Source organism: Lepisma saccharinum, chromosome 12, assembly GCF_977018435.1.
Source record: "Lepisma saccharinum chromosome 12, izLepSacc3.1, whole genome shotgun sequence".
Classification (NCBI taxonomy): domain Eukaryota; kingdom Metazoa; phylum Arthropoda; class Insecta; order Zygentoma; family Lepismatidae; genus Lepisma; species Lepisma saccharinum.
Window position 1 is genome coordinate 42,332,173 of NC_139240.1, and position 18,074 is coordinate 42,350,246.

General features: G+C 36.7%; 1 protein-coding gene across 4 annotated transcripts in view; it reads right to left on the reverse strand.

Moving 5' to 3' along the window:
- The window catches only part of LOC145996028 (phospholipid-transporting ATPase ABCA1-like), a 270,557-nt gene that overhangs the window by 194,847 nt on the left and 57,636 nt on the right, over positions 1–18,074 (reverse strand). For all 4 annotated transcript variants that reach the window (XM_083132208.1, XM_083132210.1, XM_083132207.1 and 1 more), the window contains 4 exons: positions 12,589–12,810; positions 8,810–9,032; positions 7,908–8,123; positions 1,151–1,355 (listed from right to left, as the gene is read on the reverse strand). In XM_083132208.1, coding sequence (XP_082988334.1) covers positions 1,151–1,355; positions 7,908–8,123; positions 8,810–9,032; positions 12,589–12,810 — 866 coding nt within the window. The remainder of the gene's footprint in view (positions 1–1,150; positions 1,356–7,907; positions 8,124–8,809; positions 9,033–12,588; positions 12,811–18,074) is intronic.

An 18,074-nucleotide genomic window follows, 5' to 3' on the forward strand; every position in this document is an offset into this window, starting at 1 on the left:
GATCAAATCACCTCCAAAATGGCTGATATCAAGAATACCCCCAACATCCCCTAAATATGCCTTCATGACATGTTGCTATATGCACAGGGAACTTTACTTTACATGAGAATATAAAAATGCCCATTACATAATCACAAAATCAATTTTGCACACAGTACTGGTACAAAATATATGAAAACTTCCAAATTTTGCATAATTTCTAGGCCAATAGTACTCTATGGAAGTGTTACACAGCTTTTTTTTTCAGGGGGGGGGGGGCCTCTGCAAAGGACCAAAATGTCAAATAAGTATCAGTCAGTATTAATAAATAAATTCCAACCGATACATTCAGACCGGTAATGGCTCAACTCCAGGTTGAGGTAAAATTCATGTACTCAGACATTATATAGTAAATGTTGATGTATGTACTTTATCTTTCTAATACATAAACCACTCCAGTCACCTGGTTACATACATTAAAGAGGTTCCCAATTTAGTATTCGTTCGGTAGAATATCAACTAAAATTACATGGGTAAATTTAATATTGGCACTTATTTGGTATCAGTCAAATTTCTAATTTTTATAATAAGTAGAAGGGATGAATGAAAAGTAATGCTTCCAATTTTATAACTCATATAGATGGCAGTACAGACAGACTATATGAATTCATTTATTCCTTCTCCATTAATACATTTCACTTCAGTGTGCATATTTGTGTGAGAAGCAGTGGTGTTGAGACATCTGATGACATTCCATCAATGTGCTTTAAGCAATGTATTGTGATTTACGTTCTCAATGTACATGTAGTATTTCATTAGCCCCAGGCCTGTGCAAAACATTTCAACACAATTTTCAATGCAATATTTCGGGAGAATGCAAGCACCCTTCATCAGACATTTATTCTTGCTCAGATGCTTCTCCCGAAACATTACATTGAACATTGTTTTATGTGCTTGTAAGAACCATAATCTACAAGAGAAATAACATTCTTGTTAAAAAAAAAAAAACTCAAAAAGTATGACACGAGACACTTTAAAAGTCATCATTAACTTTTAAAGTGTCTCGTATTGTATCGTACCATATCATATGGTACAAAATCATAATTATCTAGCAAAAATTCTTGCTGCTTTCTAAATTCAGCTTCTTTACCTTAAGTAACAAATGCCTTACCTGGAAATGCAGTTTCAATATACCATGTGAGAATTCCATAAATTACTGCATCCACTACCAACATCATAATGCAAGTGCCCATTTGAAAATCATCAAATCGTACTGGAGTGTCCCACACATCATTCCAATGCATGCCATTTCCAACCCTCTCAAAATATGCAATGTAAGCAAATCCATATGAGAACGCAACATTTGAGGACAAGCACTGAAATTAAATTTGTATTCCATTTTGCATAAAATGTAATAGTCAATTTTATTTTACTACTAAAATAGGAAAGAATACAAAGTGTGCAGTTCGAAATTCATCCCTTGTTTCTATTCTTTTTTTAAAAAAAAAAAGTAGGAATGGAGCGAGTTTAAAGGGGATCCAAACCACTAGCATAAAGCTTCACTAAGAACGAACAGGGTGTTACCAAAACAACAAATCCAAAATTTGACTTTTTTTTGTTATTCTTAACCTTTATATATTCGACCCCCACTTAGGTAAATTTGGAAATTATCGATTAAGAAAATAAAATATTTTACATTTAAAGAAAAACCCATACCAAAAGGTTGGTTAAGATGAAAATTGAAGCTGTACTTTAACAAGAGAATTAGACTTGCTTTATGGCAGGGGGAGGAGGTAAAGGTGTCTGGAGTGTGGTACTAATCATGTCATCAACTACAACCAAGCTCGAGATTATATTTATAAATGTATTAATACATGTAATAATTAATATTCCTCTTCCTGTAGTACACCCTGGACTGTATTTGGCTCTGATATATGGGCTCGCAGCCAATATAATCTTCTGTGGGGCTTGGGTTGTGTTGTCCCCATGTATTATGACCATAGTCATAAATTGAGTTAATTGGGTCATTAACATAGATGTAATATTAAAGGTAAAGAGATTTCACAAAAGTTGTGTATCAGGAATCTTAAAAAATTGTCAACAGATGGCTCCGATGTCTTTTTAGCAGCAGTACACCACTATTAAAATTGTTCAATTTGGGGAACATTCTCACTTTATAGCAATAATATAAGTATTTGTGGCATTCATTATAATGATTTTTATCCTAATTTTGAAAGTATTGTTGTCTAAATACAAGAAGAAGAATCAAACATTAGTTCGTAAAGTTGGTACCTTTGCCGAGTCAAGCAATTTGCAACTTTAGGCAGGACTTGGCCACTCTGGAACATTGGCTGTTGAAAAAGACATTGTGAGTGTGACGTTATTGCACGTTGGTTGGGATTTATGTAATTAACTAATTTTATAAATTAATGTACATAATTCGATTTAGGTGTTTCATAGTGAAATTATATTTTGTTCTGTGCGCTCTTCTAAGTTTTGTAGTTAAAAGGGCATGGGGACAGAAATTTGTCTTTTCCTCCACATGTACGAATAACGAAAAGTGCGGGGGATGTTCATGAGTCGGAATAGCCAGACCATGGAGGGGTCATGTTGATATAGTTTTGCACGGAGTAAATTGTATTGTTTTAGCTGTAAATATCGCAGTGAGGAGCTGATGACTGTGATAATCTGTATTCGGAACACATTGAAAGGAAGTTGCTGTAAGGTCAGTCGCCTCTCTTACCTGGTGGAGCCCAAAAATGTATGTGGAAATATGCTTCGTGCACAATAAAGATGGATGTTCTACGGCAGCCATATTAAGACAGCCTTGCTATTTATTCTTAAACAAAGAAGGTTGATCCACCACACGTAGGATTATGTGGGATAGGATTTACGTGCACAAACTTGTATGTGCATTGTATCAATGTCAGTATATATGCATGAAAGTTGGAGTTTCGTGTATTAGTATTTGCATACTAACGTCATGTGCATTCACCTAGATACACCTAAATCTGGATAAGAGTGTTGACGTCCAGTACATTGTGTAACGCATATTTGAGAGATTGTTGTTGTATTTGTTACCTTCACAATGGTAATCATGTGCCTAGTACAGAGTTTCAAAAGTCGCGCAACCCAAACTTTGAAAATTTAAATCACGAAAACCGTAAGAGATATTTACATCGGGTTTGCTGCATTATAAAGCCTCATCATTTGAGATATTTTTCAATGCTTAACATTATCAATTTATTCCATACAGAAAATTAAAGAAATTAATAACTGGCCAAACGCAGCGTTAAAATTTATCCAGAAATGTACTTTTGAGTGAGAAAACTATATAAGAAATTACCGGAGAGTCACAATTAGACATCTGATGACTGATCCCATGTCATTCTGTCATTTGCGACTAATAATGATCATGTGCATCATTTGATTGATTTATGACTGGCGATTTTATGGGTTGAGTGAAAAAGTGCCATTTTTCAAACATATCTCTGTAGATGGTAACACTAGAAGGTCAAAATTTTGTCACCAGACGCACGCAATATGTGCCTAAGTATTGTCCATACATTTACGTGAAAAATCATAAATCATGACTTTGTAGCAAAATTGGACTCTCGAGAGAATTCTAGGCTGCCCCTGGCTACCCTGAATTTTCTTCGCTCATGCTTCACCAGTAGTGTCTGGTTGATTCAGCATGGTGTATTCATTGGAGAAGCACGTGTACATTGTTGAAGAGTATTTTACTACTCATGTGCAAGAAGTTTTTTAAGATAAATACCCTGCTTCTGCTGTACCTCACAAAGCAACTGTTTTACGACTAGTGTGTCGATTTCAAGAAACCGGAAGTGAATGGGACAAAACAAGAAATGGTCGCCATCGTTTTCAACCGGTGTGCGTACATGCCTGGAACAATCTCCAACCAAAAGCCTGAGGAAACTTGCATCTTAAGCGGACTTGTCACTTTCCAGTGCTCACAGGGCTGTGAAGAAAGATACCCTAAAACCATATCGCGTTCGCGCTGTTCAAGAACTGCGACACCTTGACATGGACGTCTGCAGGATCTTTTCCAGGGAGGAGCAAGCAAGGTATTTTTTTTCAAGAGGGAGGGGGGCATAGGAGACATATTTTTCCCTACAATATTGATGACCCCCTCAAAAACACTGCTTCAGTCTGAAATTATCGTGTTTCTTCAACACAATCATAATAATTATCATAAATTACTGTGAATGAAATGAAATTGCATGTGAAATATATAATTTGTAGGTGGGCATTCATTTTCCAGGGGGGTCATGGCTCCCCTTGACCTCCCCCTTTCCGGACATCCATGCACCTTCATAAGGATACATGCTTGAAGTAGTGAAGGTTGTTTCGATATCTCATCGAAGAAAATTGCATCATTAATTAATTCCTTGTTTTTCACTGTTGAAGCTTGGTTCGATTTGAATGGTTATGTCAACAGCCAAAACAGCAGAAAATGGTCTTCTGAATATCCTCATGCGTTCCAATGGTTACCGCTCCATCCACAAAAACTTGGAGAATGGTGTGCTACATCCCGACGACGTATTGTGAGTCCCATTTTATTTGAGTGAACAGTGGATGGAATTGTGTACTGTGTACTGTGCACTTAGTTTATTTCCCTGCTTCAAGAGGACGAACGCGATTGCTGGTTTCAGCAAGATGGCGCTACTTGCCATACCTCCAGCGAAACTATGGCATTTTTGCAAGAGTTTTTTCATGAAAGGATTGTTTCCAAAAGTTTGTTGCCCCCAGATCACCAGATTTATCTTCTATATTTCTATCTTTGGGGTTAATTCAAAGGAGTAGTTTACAGGACACATCCAACCACCCTGCAATAATTAAAGACCAACATTGAAACTGCAATTTTGAACATTAAGGACGAAACACTTCACCGAGTTTCAACAACATGCTTAGAAGAGTGTGAGCATGTATCCATGAAAAGGGATTCCACTTTGAGCATCTCCTGTAAAAGTGACACGTTTGCTATTGTTGTCAGACTGTTTCTCTTTTCCGACTTGACAACAATCAACAATATCAACACCAAAAAATGACCCCACAAATTGTTAAGAGTTGTTATTTACAGTTGAAGATCAATTCCCGGATGTTTTCAGCAAATGAACAATGTTTATAAAATATTGTAATTGTTTCTATTTGGATAAATGATAACAAATTTATTGACCCAGTGATAGCCTACATGATTAGCTTAGTGATTTAATCGGAACACTTAATGTCCAAACTGTAAAAAAAAAAAAAAAAAAAAAAAAAAAAAAAAAAAAAAAAAAAAAAAAAAAGTAGACAAACCCAAAAAGCCTTGATGAAATCCAGACTTGTAGTAGCCACACTTATGACTCGCCCTTACCATTTCGTAAAAAGCTCCAGTCAGCTGTGTTAGGATGGCAGGGTTGCCAGGTGCGGAGAAATTTAAACTTAAAAGTCAAATTTCGGTGCAAAATTATGATTTTGATTTTTCATGCAAATGCAGGGCCAATATTTAAGCACATATTGCGAGCGTCTGTTGACAAATTTTCGACCTGCTAGTGTTTTGCCAGCTATGGAGATATGTCCCAAATATGGCACTTTTTCACTAAACCCATAAAATCGTCAGTCATAAATCAATCAAATGCTGCACATGATCATTATTAGTCGCAAATGACAGATTGACTTGGGATAAGTCATCAGACGTCTAATTGTGACTCTCCGATAATTTCTTATATAGTTTTCTCACTCAAAAGTGCATTTCTGGAAAAATTTTAACGCTGCGTTTGGCCAGTTATTAATTTATTTAATTTTCTGTATGGAATAAATTGATAATATTAAACATTAAAAAATATTTCAAAGGATGAGGCTTTACAATGCAGCAAATCCGATGTAAATATCTCTTACGGTTCTCGTGATATAAATTTTCAAATTTTGGTTGCACAACTTTTGAAACACACTGTATAATAGCACACAGACGAACTAACTGTTCGATGTATACCTTTGTTTTCGTGCAAGTCATTGATACTTAAATCTTGTGACGGTTCTGTGAATCCGCACAATATAATTATATGTTTATTGAAATTATTAATTTCATATTATATAAATCACTTTATATTAACGTTCAAAAAAATGTATAATAATTACTTTGTACAACATTAATTATGTTTTATGTTATTTATTGCTGTATACACTATATAAACGAGATATTTGGAATTCTAACGTTGCTATAGCAACGAGAATCAATAGTCATTATGTGGTAATGTGTGTGACAAAATGGAAATATAGGTACTAATGAACTGCATATTGCTCAGTTATCTTACTAATAAATAGACCCATAGAAGTTGTATCTTCACCTTCGCGTTTTTACTTGAAATATTTATGAACATGAACGTGGAAATGAATGACTAGTGAATGTCACAATGTGACAAAAGAATAATACATTATATGATATTAATTTTGCAAATGCAGTTTCTTCACTTTGTACAACTGCGAATTGATATTTCAACTTGCCGGACAATATTTATTTAAGTTAACAGTGAAAATGTTATAGTACCCTGTTCTACGTCATTGTATCATCTCAAATACTTTAATATAACAAAGTACCAAATGATAAATAATACTAATGTAAAAGTCAATGGTTTTTGGTTACAATGATATGGTAATGCAAGGTCAGCGAATTAATGTAGAAATACATTATTGTGAAAGGACGAGTCCATATAATGTTATTTGGTTTGTAATCTCATGCCCCAACGAAAGTTATGTATACATGGGTGAATTGTGAATTGCTCTAGGTTCAGTACAAACCTTTTTTTTAAAAAACAAATATATTTTCCTTTATTTGAATAAACATAACGAATGTGAAATTTAATTCATTCTTTTGTTCATAAATTCAAGATGATTAGAAATAAGCATGTAGCTGAGAGTGCTGCTCACTTGATCGCTGAGCGAACTTGAATCTTGCTCGCCACAGGTTTTGGCCACAGAATATAGCGTTTTTGTCTTTTGATCTCGTGAGGCAAAGGGGAAGAGGAGGAAAACTGTATGATGATGGCAGGGTGGTGTGGCGATCAATGAGGAAATATTTATAATCCTCGGCTTGCGTAATTACAATTACAGAGGAAGTTCAAGTAACAGAAGGTGATGTAATATCCAGTTTTTGTAATTGTATTAAAGTGAAAGTGTTGTTTATTCCAAATAATATAATAAATATTAAATACACACCATGGTTTGGAAAGTTGTGCAAGGGTGTGAAAATGAAAAATTTTGATAGTTTTGTAAACATCAACTATTCTATTTCCATAATTAACCGCTTTTCAAACACCGAAATCTTGCCCACTCGATGCAGGCAGATTTATCACAGATTATTCAAAGGCACTGATATTTTGATCAATGAGCACACAGCATCAAGTAAATGATCTGTCTGCTCAACGAGCTAAAATCTTGCTCAGATACTTGACAGGCCCCTGTTAACACATCCGACACAAAACTCAATTTACACATAGGCACCAATGACCTGCACTGTCTTTTGTGCATAAATACATAGAGATATTAATTGTACAGGGTCTGGGAGACCCTGATGTACAGACAGAGGCTTAATGGAAAATTTAAAACATGACATTGCCCATCCATAAAACTGTACCAAGTGTAATACAGGGTGTCCACAAATGAAGTATACACACGTAGTTTTTTTATTGCGGAGATGCCATTTCTGTTTATTGAACCCACTAGCGCCACCAGTCTCCAGAGTCCTGAACTAGCACAATGTTGCCGAAACTTTCATAGTTGACAGTTTGTTTTTCTATCACAGAGAAGATATGTGTAATTTCGTTTTCATTCTACGGGGAAAGGAAGTTGTACACATCATTTATAGACACCCAGTATATCTAAATTTTCCTTTATACTTATCAGCATTACAGAAAGAAACAACTTACAAGGAACATCTTTTCATTAAATGTCATTTCATACAACGTAGCAACCGGATGTGGTAAATACAGTAGAAAGTATATCATTCCACCAGCAGCAGCCGAGAGATTTGCTTTTGAGAAGAACGTTGATAGAAGAAAGCTGAACATGATGGTAGCAAGAGTGTAACAAGTAAAAAGTAAGAGCACAACACCAGGATCAGAATTCTTTACAACTTTGCCATACTGAAAGAGAAGCAAAGGATAAACATAGTTAGTACTTGATTGATTGATTTGGTGTTTCAAAAAAGTCTACTTTATGCACAGTGAGGCTCATCGAGACTGGACCTACAGTTTAAAGTCATATCTGAACCACTATGAGATTAGCCTCCACTGAGTATTGAACCCAAAACCCCTTGATTACAAGGCGACGACGCTACCACTGCACCATCAGTGAGACCCATAGTTAGTACTTTTCATACATAAATCATATTATTAGGTCTGACAAAATATGGTTTTCAATTGATACCAATGTTTATACCAATACTTGTACATAGAAACAATTTGCTGCGAAGTACAAAAAACAAAAATGTTGGTGATATGTATATCTCAGGTTAATATTCTGATGTGATTCTTCAATATTTTAAAGCTAAACTCTGGTAAATTAATGCATACAATTGGAATATATACAATAATATTTTGAACAACTTTTATTTGTTACAATTTCCAAGTGTTGATATCGGTAGAAATCAGTATCGGTATTGGTATGGGTATCAGGTCAGCCCTAAAAAAAAACATACATTAGTACTTTGACTTTTATTAATTTTGTTATAATGATTCTTACCTAACAGTAAACATTCACTCAGTGATCAATTCAAGAGTATTTATAATTTAAAAAGAGTCACATAACTCGTGTAGGAAAAACAACTCACCACTAACATGACGGTCAAAAATACAGACGTTAGAAACATCACAACAAAGCAGTCAATAAACCAACCAAGCCAGTGTACAGGGTTATCCAATCCCATTGTGTGCAATGTTTCTTTCAGGCGTTGTTCCTTCTCATGGACAATTGATCTTACAACTATTGCACATGAATACACCCACGACAAAACCATCAGCAACGGAAGATCTGCAGCAACATTATCTATGAAACTAGAAATGAACATTTTTTTAATGATTACTGATCAGCTCATATAAAAAAAAATCTGTAAGACTATTTTTAAAAATAAATTTCATTCTTACGAGAAACTTTGACAGTAAATTGTTTAGTACAGTGGAACCTTGGTAATATGGAATAATCATCTGAATGTGCAGAATGCGTAATGACACAATTTGGAAATCGTGGATGTAACAAAATAAATTTTACAAAAATGCTTCATGTGTAACACTGCTTGTGTGGTGAGGGGACGTGATTATGTGTTTCTGCAGGTTTATCTATATATGTATATTGGTAGGACATAACTGAAGTATTTGTGAAAAGTTTTACAGACCATATATATGAGTGAGTGAGTGAGTGAGTGAGTAAGTGTGAGTGAGAGAGTGAGAGTGTGTGTGAGAGAGTGTGAGTGAGTGAGTGAGTGAGTGAGTGAGTGAGTGAGTGAGTGAGTGAGTGAGTGAGTGAGTGAGTGAGTGAGTGAGTGAGTGAGTGAGTGAGTGAGTGAGAGGAGAGAGAGAGAGAGAGAGAGAGAGAGAGAGTGAGTGAGTGTGTGAGTGAGTGAGTGAGTGAGTGAGTGAGTGAGTGAGGTTGAGTGAGTGAGTGAGAGAGAGAGAGAGAGAGGAGAGAAGAGAGAGGAGGAGAGAGAGAGAGAGAGAGAGAGAGAGAGAGAGAGAGAGAGAGAGAGAGAGAGAGAGAGAGGGAGGGGTGAAGATGAGATGATAAAACCACTAAAAATAACTGTTAGATTATTTTGCATGTACAACAAAAAGGTTATGCGAACCTTCAAGAAGAACACTGATATCACAAAATATGATGAAATATGGTTGACAAAACAGCCTAAATCTGAATACTGTCTGTCAGGTTCTAACTTTTAACTATGCCCATCAATGTTTTTGAGAGGTGGAGGGGAAAAATCAATATTTCAAGTGTTCAAAGATGAAACCACTTGCAGCTTATTTTAATCAAATTGAAGATTGAGTTGTTATTTGGTACCTTTGATAATGTATGGCATCTGGGAAACTGATGTAATGAATATTTGATAACTTCAAGGTCATGAAACAGTCTCTACATTAGGTATGAATGGATGCTTTGTGATACAGTGGTGACTTACTTTCCAGAAACACCCTCGTACATTAATTTAGGTAAGGTTTTCTTTTATTGCGAAGACCACCAGTAACTTGGAAAGATAATTCTGTAGTGGGAAGCTCAGCATGTCTGATCACAGTTGTAACAAGTCTGGACAAGTTTCACTGTACAGTGTCAATACTGTTCAGTTTCAGTTTAGACAAGTTGTCATTCAGTGCAATGCAATTTGAACAGCATGCGCATGACAATGCACCAAGTCACATATCACTTGTTGTGCGGATATTCTTGTTTGGAAAAAAAGATTCCTATCTTCCTTTGCTCAACCACTGTACTTTCCAAATCTCACTCTGAGTGACTCTTGGCTGTTCCCCACTCTGAAAACGGGCCTCAAGAGGATATGTTTTGCGACCATGTACAAGTGAGTTTTACTTTTAAGTCCACTTTATGCACAGGAAGGCAAATCGGGACTGAACCTGCAGTTTAAAGTTGGATCCGAACCACTTGTGCTCTCACTGGGTATCGGAACTTGGGACCCATTGATTACAGATCAACTCAAATGTGACATACAAACTCTGGAACCAAAAAAAAAGCCTTCTGCCAGTGTTTCCAACATGAATGAAGCATGTGTGAGTGTGAGTGTGCAAAACATCCTACTTTGAAGGTGATTATGTAAGAGTTGCCATATGTTGGTTGTACCATTACGGAGTTATAACACAATTCCAAGATCAGTGCCAATGCACCCAAAAAAAAATAATTCATTCATTCATTCATTTGTGTAATAAAAAAAATTACAATCAATAATATAGGTATCTTACACTTATTAGTTTTATTTTGGTATTTTTGGTACGTGTTTGGTTTGTACAAAATGTTCCAACTTCAAGTAAGTGTAAGGTACTCATAGAATTTAATCATAAACTGTGTTTACACAAGGGATATGCTTCTTTACACTTTTTTTTAACCTTAGAGTAATTGTTTTAGATAAAAGTCTTTTTCTTGTACATTCTGAAGGGTGCAAAATGGCTACATTATGCCATGCCCAAAAATTTTAATTAATTAATTCCAATAAGTTCTTGACTGGCCCTAGTAAGGCAAGTTGTCATTTCCATTTTGTGCTGGAAGATATACCGGGTGGTGCAGAGAAACGGCAAAATTTGTATGTGGAATTGGCAATATTTGTTCGGGACTAATGCGACATCATTGAGGATGCTTTGCCATTTAGTAATGATGCAGCATTGGAATGGTTCGGAGCATGCTTTCGCTGTGAAAGCTTTTTATAAGAATGGTGATAGTGTGACTGCAGTGCAAAGGGTATTTCGGCAGCATTACCAGCTAGGATGTCATGGTCATGCGATTACAACATGGGTGCGTAATTTCAAAGAAACCGGTTCAGCGTTGAAGAAGAAGCCCCCAGGTAGAGTTTCAACAGTACGTATACCAGAGGATATTGAAGCAGTTCGAGTTGCCATTCAGAGGAGCCCTCGCTGCTCCATTCGACAACATGCATCAGCCCTACAGTGTAGTCAAAGAACCGTACAAAGTATACTGCATGAAATGAAGCCACCCCTATAAGTTACAGATTGTGCAGAAATTATGTCCTGAAGACCCTGTGTTGCGTAATAAGTTTTGCGAATTGGTGTTGGCTAAGGTTAACGAGGACACCAATTTCCTTAACAATTTTTGGATGTCTGATGAAGCCCATTTCCACCTTAATGGCTATGTTAACAAACAGAATTTCCGTTACTGGTAACAGGAAAATCCTTGTCAGCTTCACGAGCGTCTCACGAGCGTCCATTACATGGCACCAAGGTTACAGTATGGTGTGCAGTGTTAAGTCATGGTGATTTCGGCCCTTATTTTTTTGAAAGAGAGGAAGGCATTGCAACAACAGTGTCAGATCGATATGTTGCTATGCTTGAAACATTCTTTGCACCGAAGTTGCATGAAGCACATCTTGACACTGACAACATGTGGTTTCAGCAGGACGGAGCCGTGTCACATACTGCTAGACAATCGATGGAGGCGATTCACAAATTGTTTGGAAGGTGGATCATTTCACGTAACTGTGACATTTCATGGCCTCCGAGATCGCCTGATCTCAGTGTTTGCGTTTTCTTTCTGTGGGGACATCTCAAAAGTGGAGTGTACAGCACACGTCCTGCAACCATTGCTGAACTGAAACAGAAGATTGCAGCAGAAATCACTGATATTCCTTGAGACATGATACAGTGGGCATTCCAGAGTTTCTACAGCAGACTTTCAGAATGTATACGCCGAGATGGAACACATCTATCTGATGTAATCTTTAAGAAGAAAAGTGACATGTAAAATGACATGTAAATGTCATAGTTAATGGCATACTATGTACATGCATATCCATCATTAAATGTATTAAATGTTTTTGTTTTTTATCTATGATATATCACAGTTAATACAAGAAAGGATCTTTAAAAACTATACAGTACTTACTCATCCACTATATAACATTGTGAAGGAAACTGTTGCAAAATCATTCCTGGCGTTTTGTTTGTTCCTGTATGCATTTCACTAATGCCCCGATCTATCATATCTTGTATATATATAAAACCAGATGTAAAATATTTGAGATCAATCAACGGTTCTCTTCGCGGTCGAGGAGTTATCAACCAATTCTTCACTTGTCCTGTACCATCCACTCTGGAGGATTCTATCCTAGAAAATATGGACTTCATTAACTAAAATGGGAAAAAAACTATGTGGAAAATATGTTCACTATTCAATGTAGATGTTAACCAACTGCTGTAATCTAAATACACAGCTTTATAGTTCATGAAGATGTTACTATTTTCAAACCACCTTTTATATTAATGTTAGGGATGGACCGATATGAAATTTTGGCTGATATTGATATAAAATTTGCCATTGCCAATATTCTACCGATCATATATGAAATTCTGAATGATCCTTGAAGAACGTGAATGGTTCGTTGACCTCCTTAATAAATATATGTTAGATGATGACTGCAATGCAAAAGAAGCTGCAATTTAGACACTTACTTTAAGAAAAAGTAGAGAATGGAAATTTTTGTATATATGCATAAAACTTATAACAAAATTGCACTAAATTGTAAGATATTTAAGACATATTGGATCGGTAAAAATATCGATAATTTTACCAATAAAATAATACACAGATATGCCTATGCTGGCTGGTACGATAATAATAATAATCCGTTGCGCAACAGCCCATGAAGGGCCTTGGCATACCTACCGACTGCCAATCTCCCTCCCACGCTTTCCTTCGTCACCTCTAAGCGTGGAGATCTTCAACCAGTATTGGAATAGTCGGGGGGTCAGCCTGACGTATCCCCAGCCGTTATAGTAGGTCTTCTCGACCGGATTACGCTCACTCACTCGGAGCTCCCCAATTTCCTCACGATGGTGGGTTGCCACCGGCCCTATACGAAGGCCGAATAAATTCCGACCAGAGCCGGATTCGAACCTACGCCGTCCCGCAGCGAATGATCTCAAGACGAGTGAACGCCTTAACCCGCTCGACTACGGAGGAGGACGCTGGTACGATAGAATACCAATTAATCTGGCCCATCCCTACTAAATACACACTTAGTATTTCATGATGATGTTACTACATTCAAATCATCTTTTATATTATGGGTGGTATCAGTCTAGATAAATTCTATTATTACTTTATTGGTATTGAGATGGTTATTTCTTATCTCCTTTCATGTTATCAAAACAACAATAAGAAAAGAAATAACTGTGTAATATTTATATCAGAGCTGTCCAAACTACATGCCACATCCAGCACACCACAATATTTTGTGTGGCCTACTTGTTACTTGTAACCTATAATTTTATTTTGAGGTATTTTCTTTAGTATAAGTTAAATGTACAAAGGCTGTTGCAGAGAAGGTGAGACTAATTCCTGTATAGGAAAACAACGACCTCCATTGGCTAGCAAATGTACTAGGGTGAAAATTTGGTTCATTGGCTGCCGATTGAGACCAAAATGAGCGCAATGGCTCAAAAAGTCGTGACGGTGTAGCAGTTAAAAGACAAGCATGTACATGGATGAACCCCTCCAAGAATCATTAAAATGAAACAAAAAATTACAAACCACAAAGTTTTTATTCAGAATCAGCCATATCGAGTAGACGTGCATCTTTTTTCAAAATAGGTACAGACATATGCCTATCATCACGAATAATTGCTGCAACAGTATTCACTAGTGTCTCGTTAATCACGGTAGGTCTTTGTCCAGGATGCGGAAGCAAAGTGCCTGATTCGCGCCCATCTTCGAACAACTTGTGCCATCGGTACACTGTGGCTCTACTCAGTCTGTCTTGATCGGCATATGCCTGTTGAAACATTGCATATGTCTCCGCAGCACTTTTCCCTAAAAGCCAACAAAATTTTATGGCATGTCCCTGTTCATCTTGAATACTCATCGCGAAAAGCAATGTTATACACAAAAACCTGGAGAGGTAAACGAAACACGTTCCACGTAAATCAACATAGCTGCTCACTAACGTGGTTTCGCAACATGTGACAACTTGCTACGGAAACAGAATGAGTCATCCTACACAATGCAACTAAGGCCGAAACCATAGGCAGTGTTGCCAAGCCAGAAAAAAAATCTGTCTCACCTTCTCTGCGACAGTCTTTGTAATATAGCCTGAAACTAATCATGAAAGTAGTTTACTGGCCCTGTGAATATAAAATGTGTTAGGCCCCCCTTGATCAACATGATACAGCATATATAGATTGCATAATGGTAAAAGCAAGAAGTAACACATTATGTTTAAAAACACTGGATCAGTTAATTAGCTGACTCCCTAACAAAGCATTATTAACATATTAGCCAGTCATATCGTTAATTAAAAATAAGGTTGAGCATAATAAAGCAATCATAAGCATATGTTAGCAATAACAATGTCAATTGGACATTAAACATTGTCTAGTACTTTTAACTATTCTTATTCAAACACATTTTGAGAGAGCACCTCTTCTCTCGTCTACAGGGGAACAAATATATTTTTGCCAGTGGAGTGGACTGAACCTACGACAAAACCTCTGATTTTACTACATATCCAGTGTGTTAACCAACTACTCCATAGAATTCTGAACTAACTATTTCTAATTTTTGAGCAGAGGGAACCATATTTGCTTGAATTCAACACTGGGATGACTTACAGGTAGAGGGAGGCATATTTAGTTTTTGACGAGAACACGTAATGTGAGAAACGTGAAGTTTTATTTTTATTTTTCCCTAAATTTTGGTGTTATTTTTTACTGCAATCGGTGTTATTTTTCGCGGTTTAAGGCAAAATTTGGTGTTATTAATTGAAAATCGGTGTTATTTTTTCATGCATTTATACTGTTTTTCCTTTGCATTAGATTTTCACATTGCTTTAGTCATGGAAAATTGAGGCAAATTTTAGTTTTAATGACAAAGAGAAATAAATTTAAGGCTTACCTTTGTGAGAAATGATGAAATTTCTTGCATTTGGAAAACTATTTCATCTCAAACACCACTGAATATGAAATGTTTATTGAAGGATATCACCTAAATCTTTGAACATAATTGTATTTCCAAATTTTCACTCTCACAGAATAAAATTTTCACAAATTGTTTTCTTGAAATTTACTTTTCAGTTTATAATAACATTGATGGTTTTCCATGCGTGGATGGTGCGTAGCCAATGTTCACAGTATTCACTCACAACACAACACTTCCCACACAAAATGCACTTCTAAATGGAAAGATTGTGTTTTTTTTAATTCACTCCAATAATGGAATAATTACTTTAACAAAGGCTTCCACAGTTCGAAGTGTGATGTACTCCTTTTCTTATTTCCTTCTTGTAGGCTTCTAGAAGCCTTCAACGACAGAAAGCTGCCGGTTTGTTTCACTCGCTTTACTTTTCTTCTCGGGCCTCGCCAACGGCATAGTGGTGACGTCACCGGCTAGTGTTCACACGGTCCGAGGTTCGATACCCGGTGGAGTCACATATTGGCACGAATCTCACTTTAAACTGTAGGGCCAGTTCCGATTAGCCTTTATGCGTATAAAGTGGACGTCAAAGTAAAACAACAAATCAAACTAACAAACTTTTTTTCTCTTTGCGGCTCACTTCTCCTGAGCTTAATCAAGAAATCCTTCTGCTCCCATGTTATTTTGCAATGCAGTAGTTTTATCTGAAGCATAAAGTCTTACAGAAAAAAAAACCTAATGCATTCACTGCTGGCTTTGGGATGCTTTCAAGTACACCACAGAAGGAAAAGGAAATGCAAGACGATGCACAAACCATGCAGCCTCACGGATTCTAACTGACTGAAATTTCCCTAACAATGCCAAAACGTTTTGTGTACCCACATACATCGACACCCCTAAGCCCCTCACAAAGTCCCAACACAACACAACAGGCGTTTCTCCCTGAAAATTTTTGTTCGTACGAAACTTCCCTTCTGAGAAGATCCCCGCAGCGAATTCTATTTTTGGACGAGGTCAACGCATTGTCAGTCATTTCTGCGCCAAACTGCAATACATGAAGCATGACAATCTCTTTTGAATCAAACGTTTACCAGCTAGACTGGAAGTGACATGTCTCAGAGCTTCAGGCAGTTCTCTTTGAACAAAAGAAATGTTATCCCCGGTTTATATTGCATATTTTGCTGAGTTTTTCGCATTAAAGATCAAAATTCGGTGTTTCTGAAAAATGGCATAATTCACGTTATTTCACAATTTCGAAACACCAAAAACTTGCCTCCTTAACCTACCCAAATACATTTTAAACACTTTATTTTGCTTTCCTCAACTTTTCGGTGTTATCGTTAAAACGAAAACTTCACGTCCCTAGATATAACTCATTGTAAAGTTAATTTGTCATGTTTCTCAAAGACGTGAGGTGCATTTTCCCACCCTTTCTTGTCACAAAATAACGCAAAATGAACTGCAAAATGCGAAATAACCTCTTAAACATGAAATTTAGAGTTTATTTACCGACGTGACACTTACTGAAGTCAGAATTATCCTGAGAGTTATGCAATTCATGGAAAATTGATTAATTCTGCTGCAAATATTTGAGAAGCAAATATGGACCCCGTTATACAGGAATAAACTTAATATTCTTATAACAACATAAATGTGCTAATAGAAGGGATATGTTTATTTTGTGTAGTAAGTGCAATTTTTTAATCAAATTTAAGATTATATTCACTTTATTAAAATAAAAATGTAATTTTATGTACCGCTTTTCACTGCTATAACAGTGAAATTTTATTTTATTTACAGCTTTTGAACCTGAAATTGACTTTTTGTAACGAAATGTTGTTTTTTTATTACCAACAATATGTGCCTCTACTTATAGGGTTTTGGGTCATTACTATGAAGGCTGCTGCTCAGTTTCCAATTTGGTTCTTTGTGTAGTACTGTTAGGTTAATAATATTCCATGGCGCGACAGCCCTCGAAGGGCCTTGGCCCTTCTGCCCAACTGCCAGTTTCCCTCCCATAATCCTACCTAGAGGTGTGGAGATTTTCAACTGGTAATAGGGTGACGTGGTGTCAGCATGTCAAACCCTCGGCCGTTACAGGAGATTTCCAAGACCGGGTTATGCTACTCACTCATAGCTCCTCAATTTCCTCACGAAGGTGGGTTGCCACAGGTCCTATAGACAGGCCGAGAACCCATGCCGTCCGTCAGTCAGAGTTCAAAGCACAGCTCAGCCACGGAGGAGGACAGTACTGTTATGTTGCTCCACTGAATTCTATGTGATTCATTCCGTGCATGTTCCTCATGCCTCAAAATTTACAAATAGTAGCATAAGTGGAGGAAACCTTGGCATAAAATTCCGGAAGGCACCGGATTTCTAGTAAAATCACAGACCTGTTATAGGTTTGGCCTCCCACCACCAGCAAAGATAAATTTGTTTACCTGAAGATAGGAGAAGAGGTG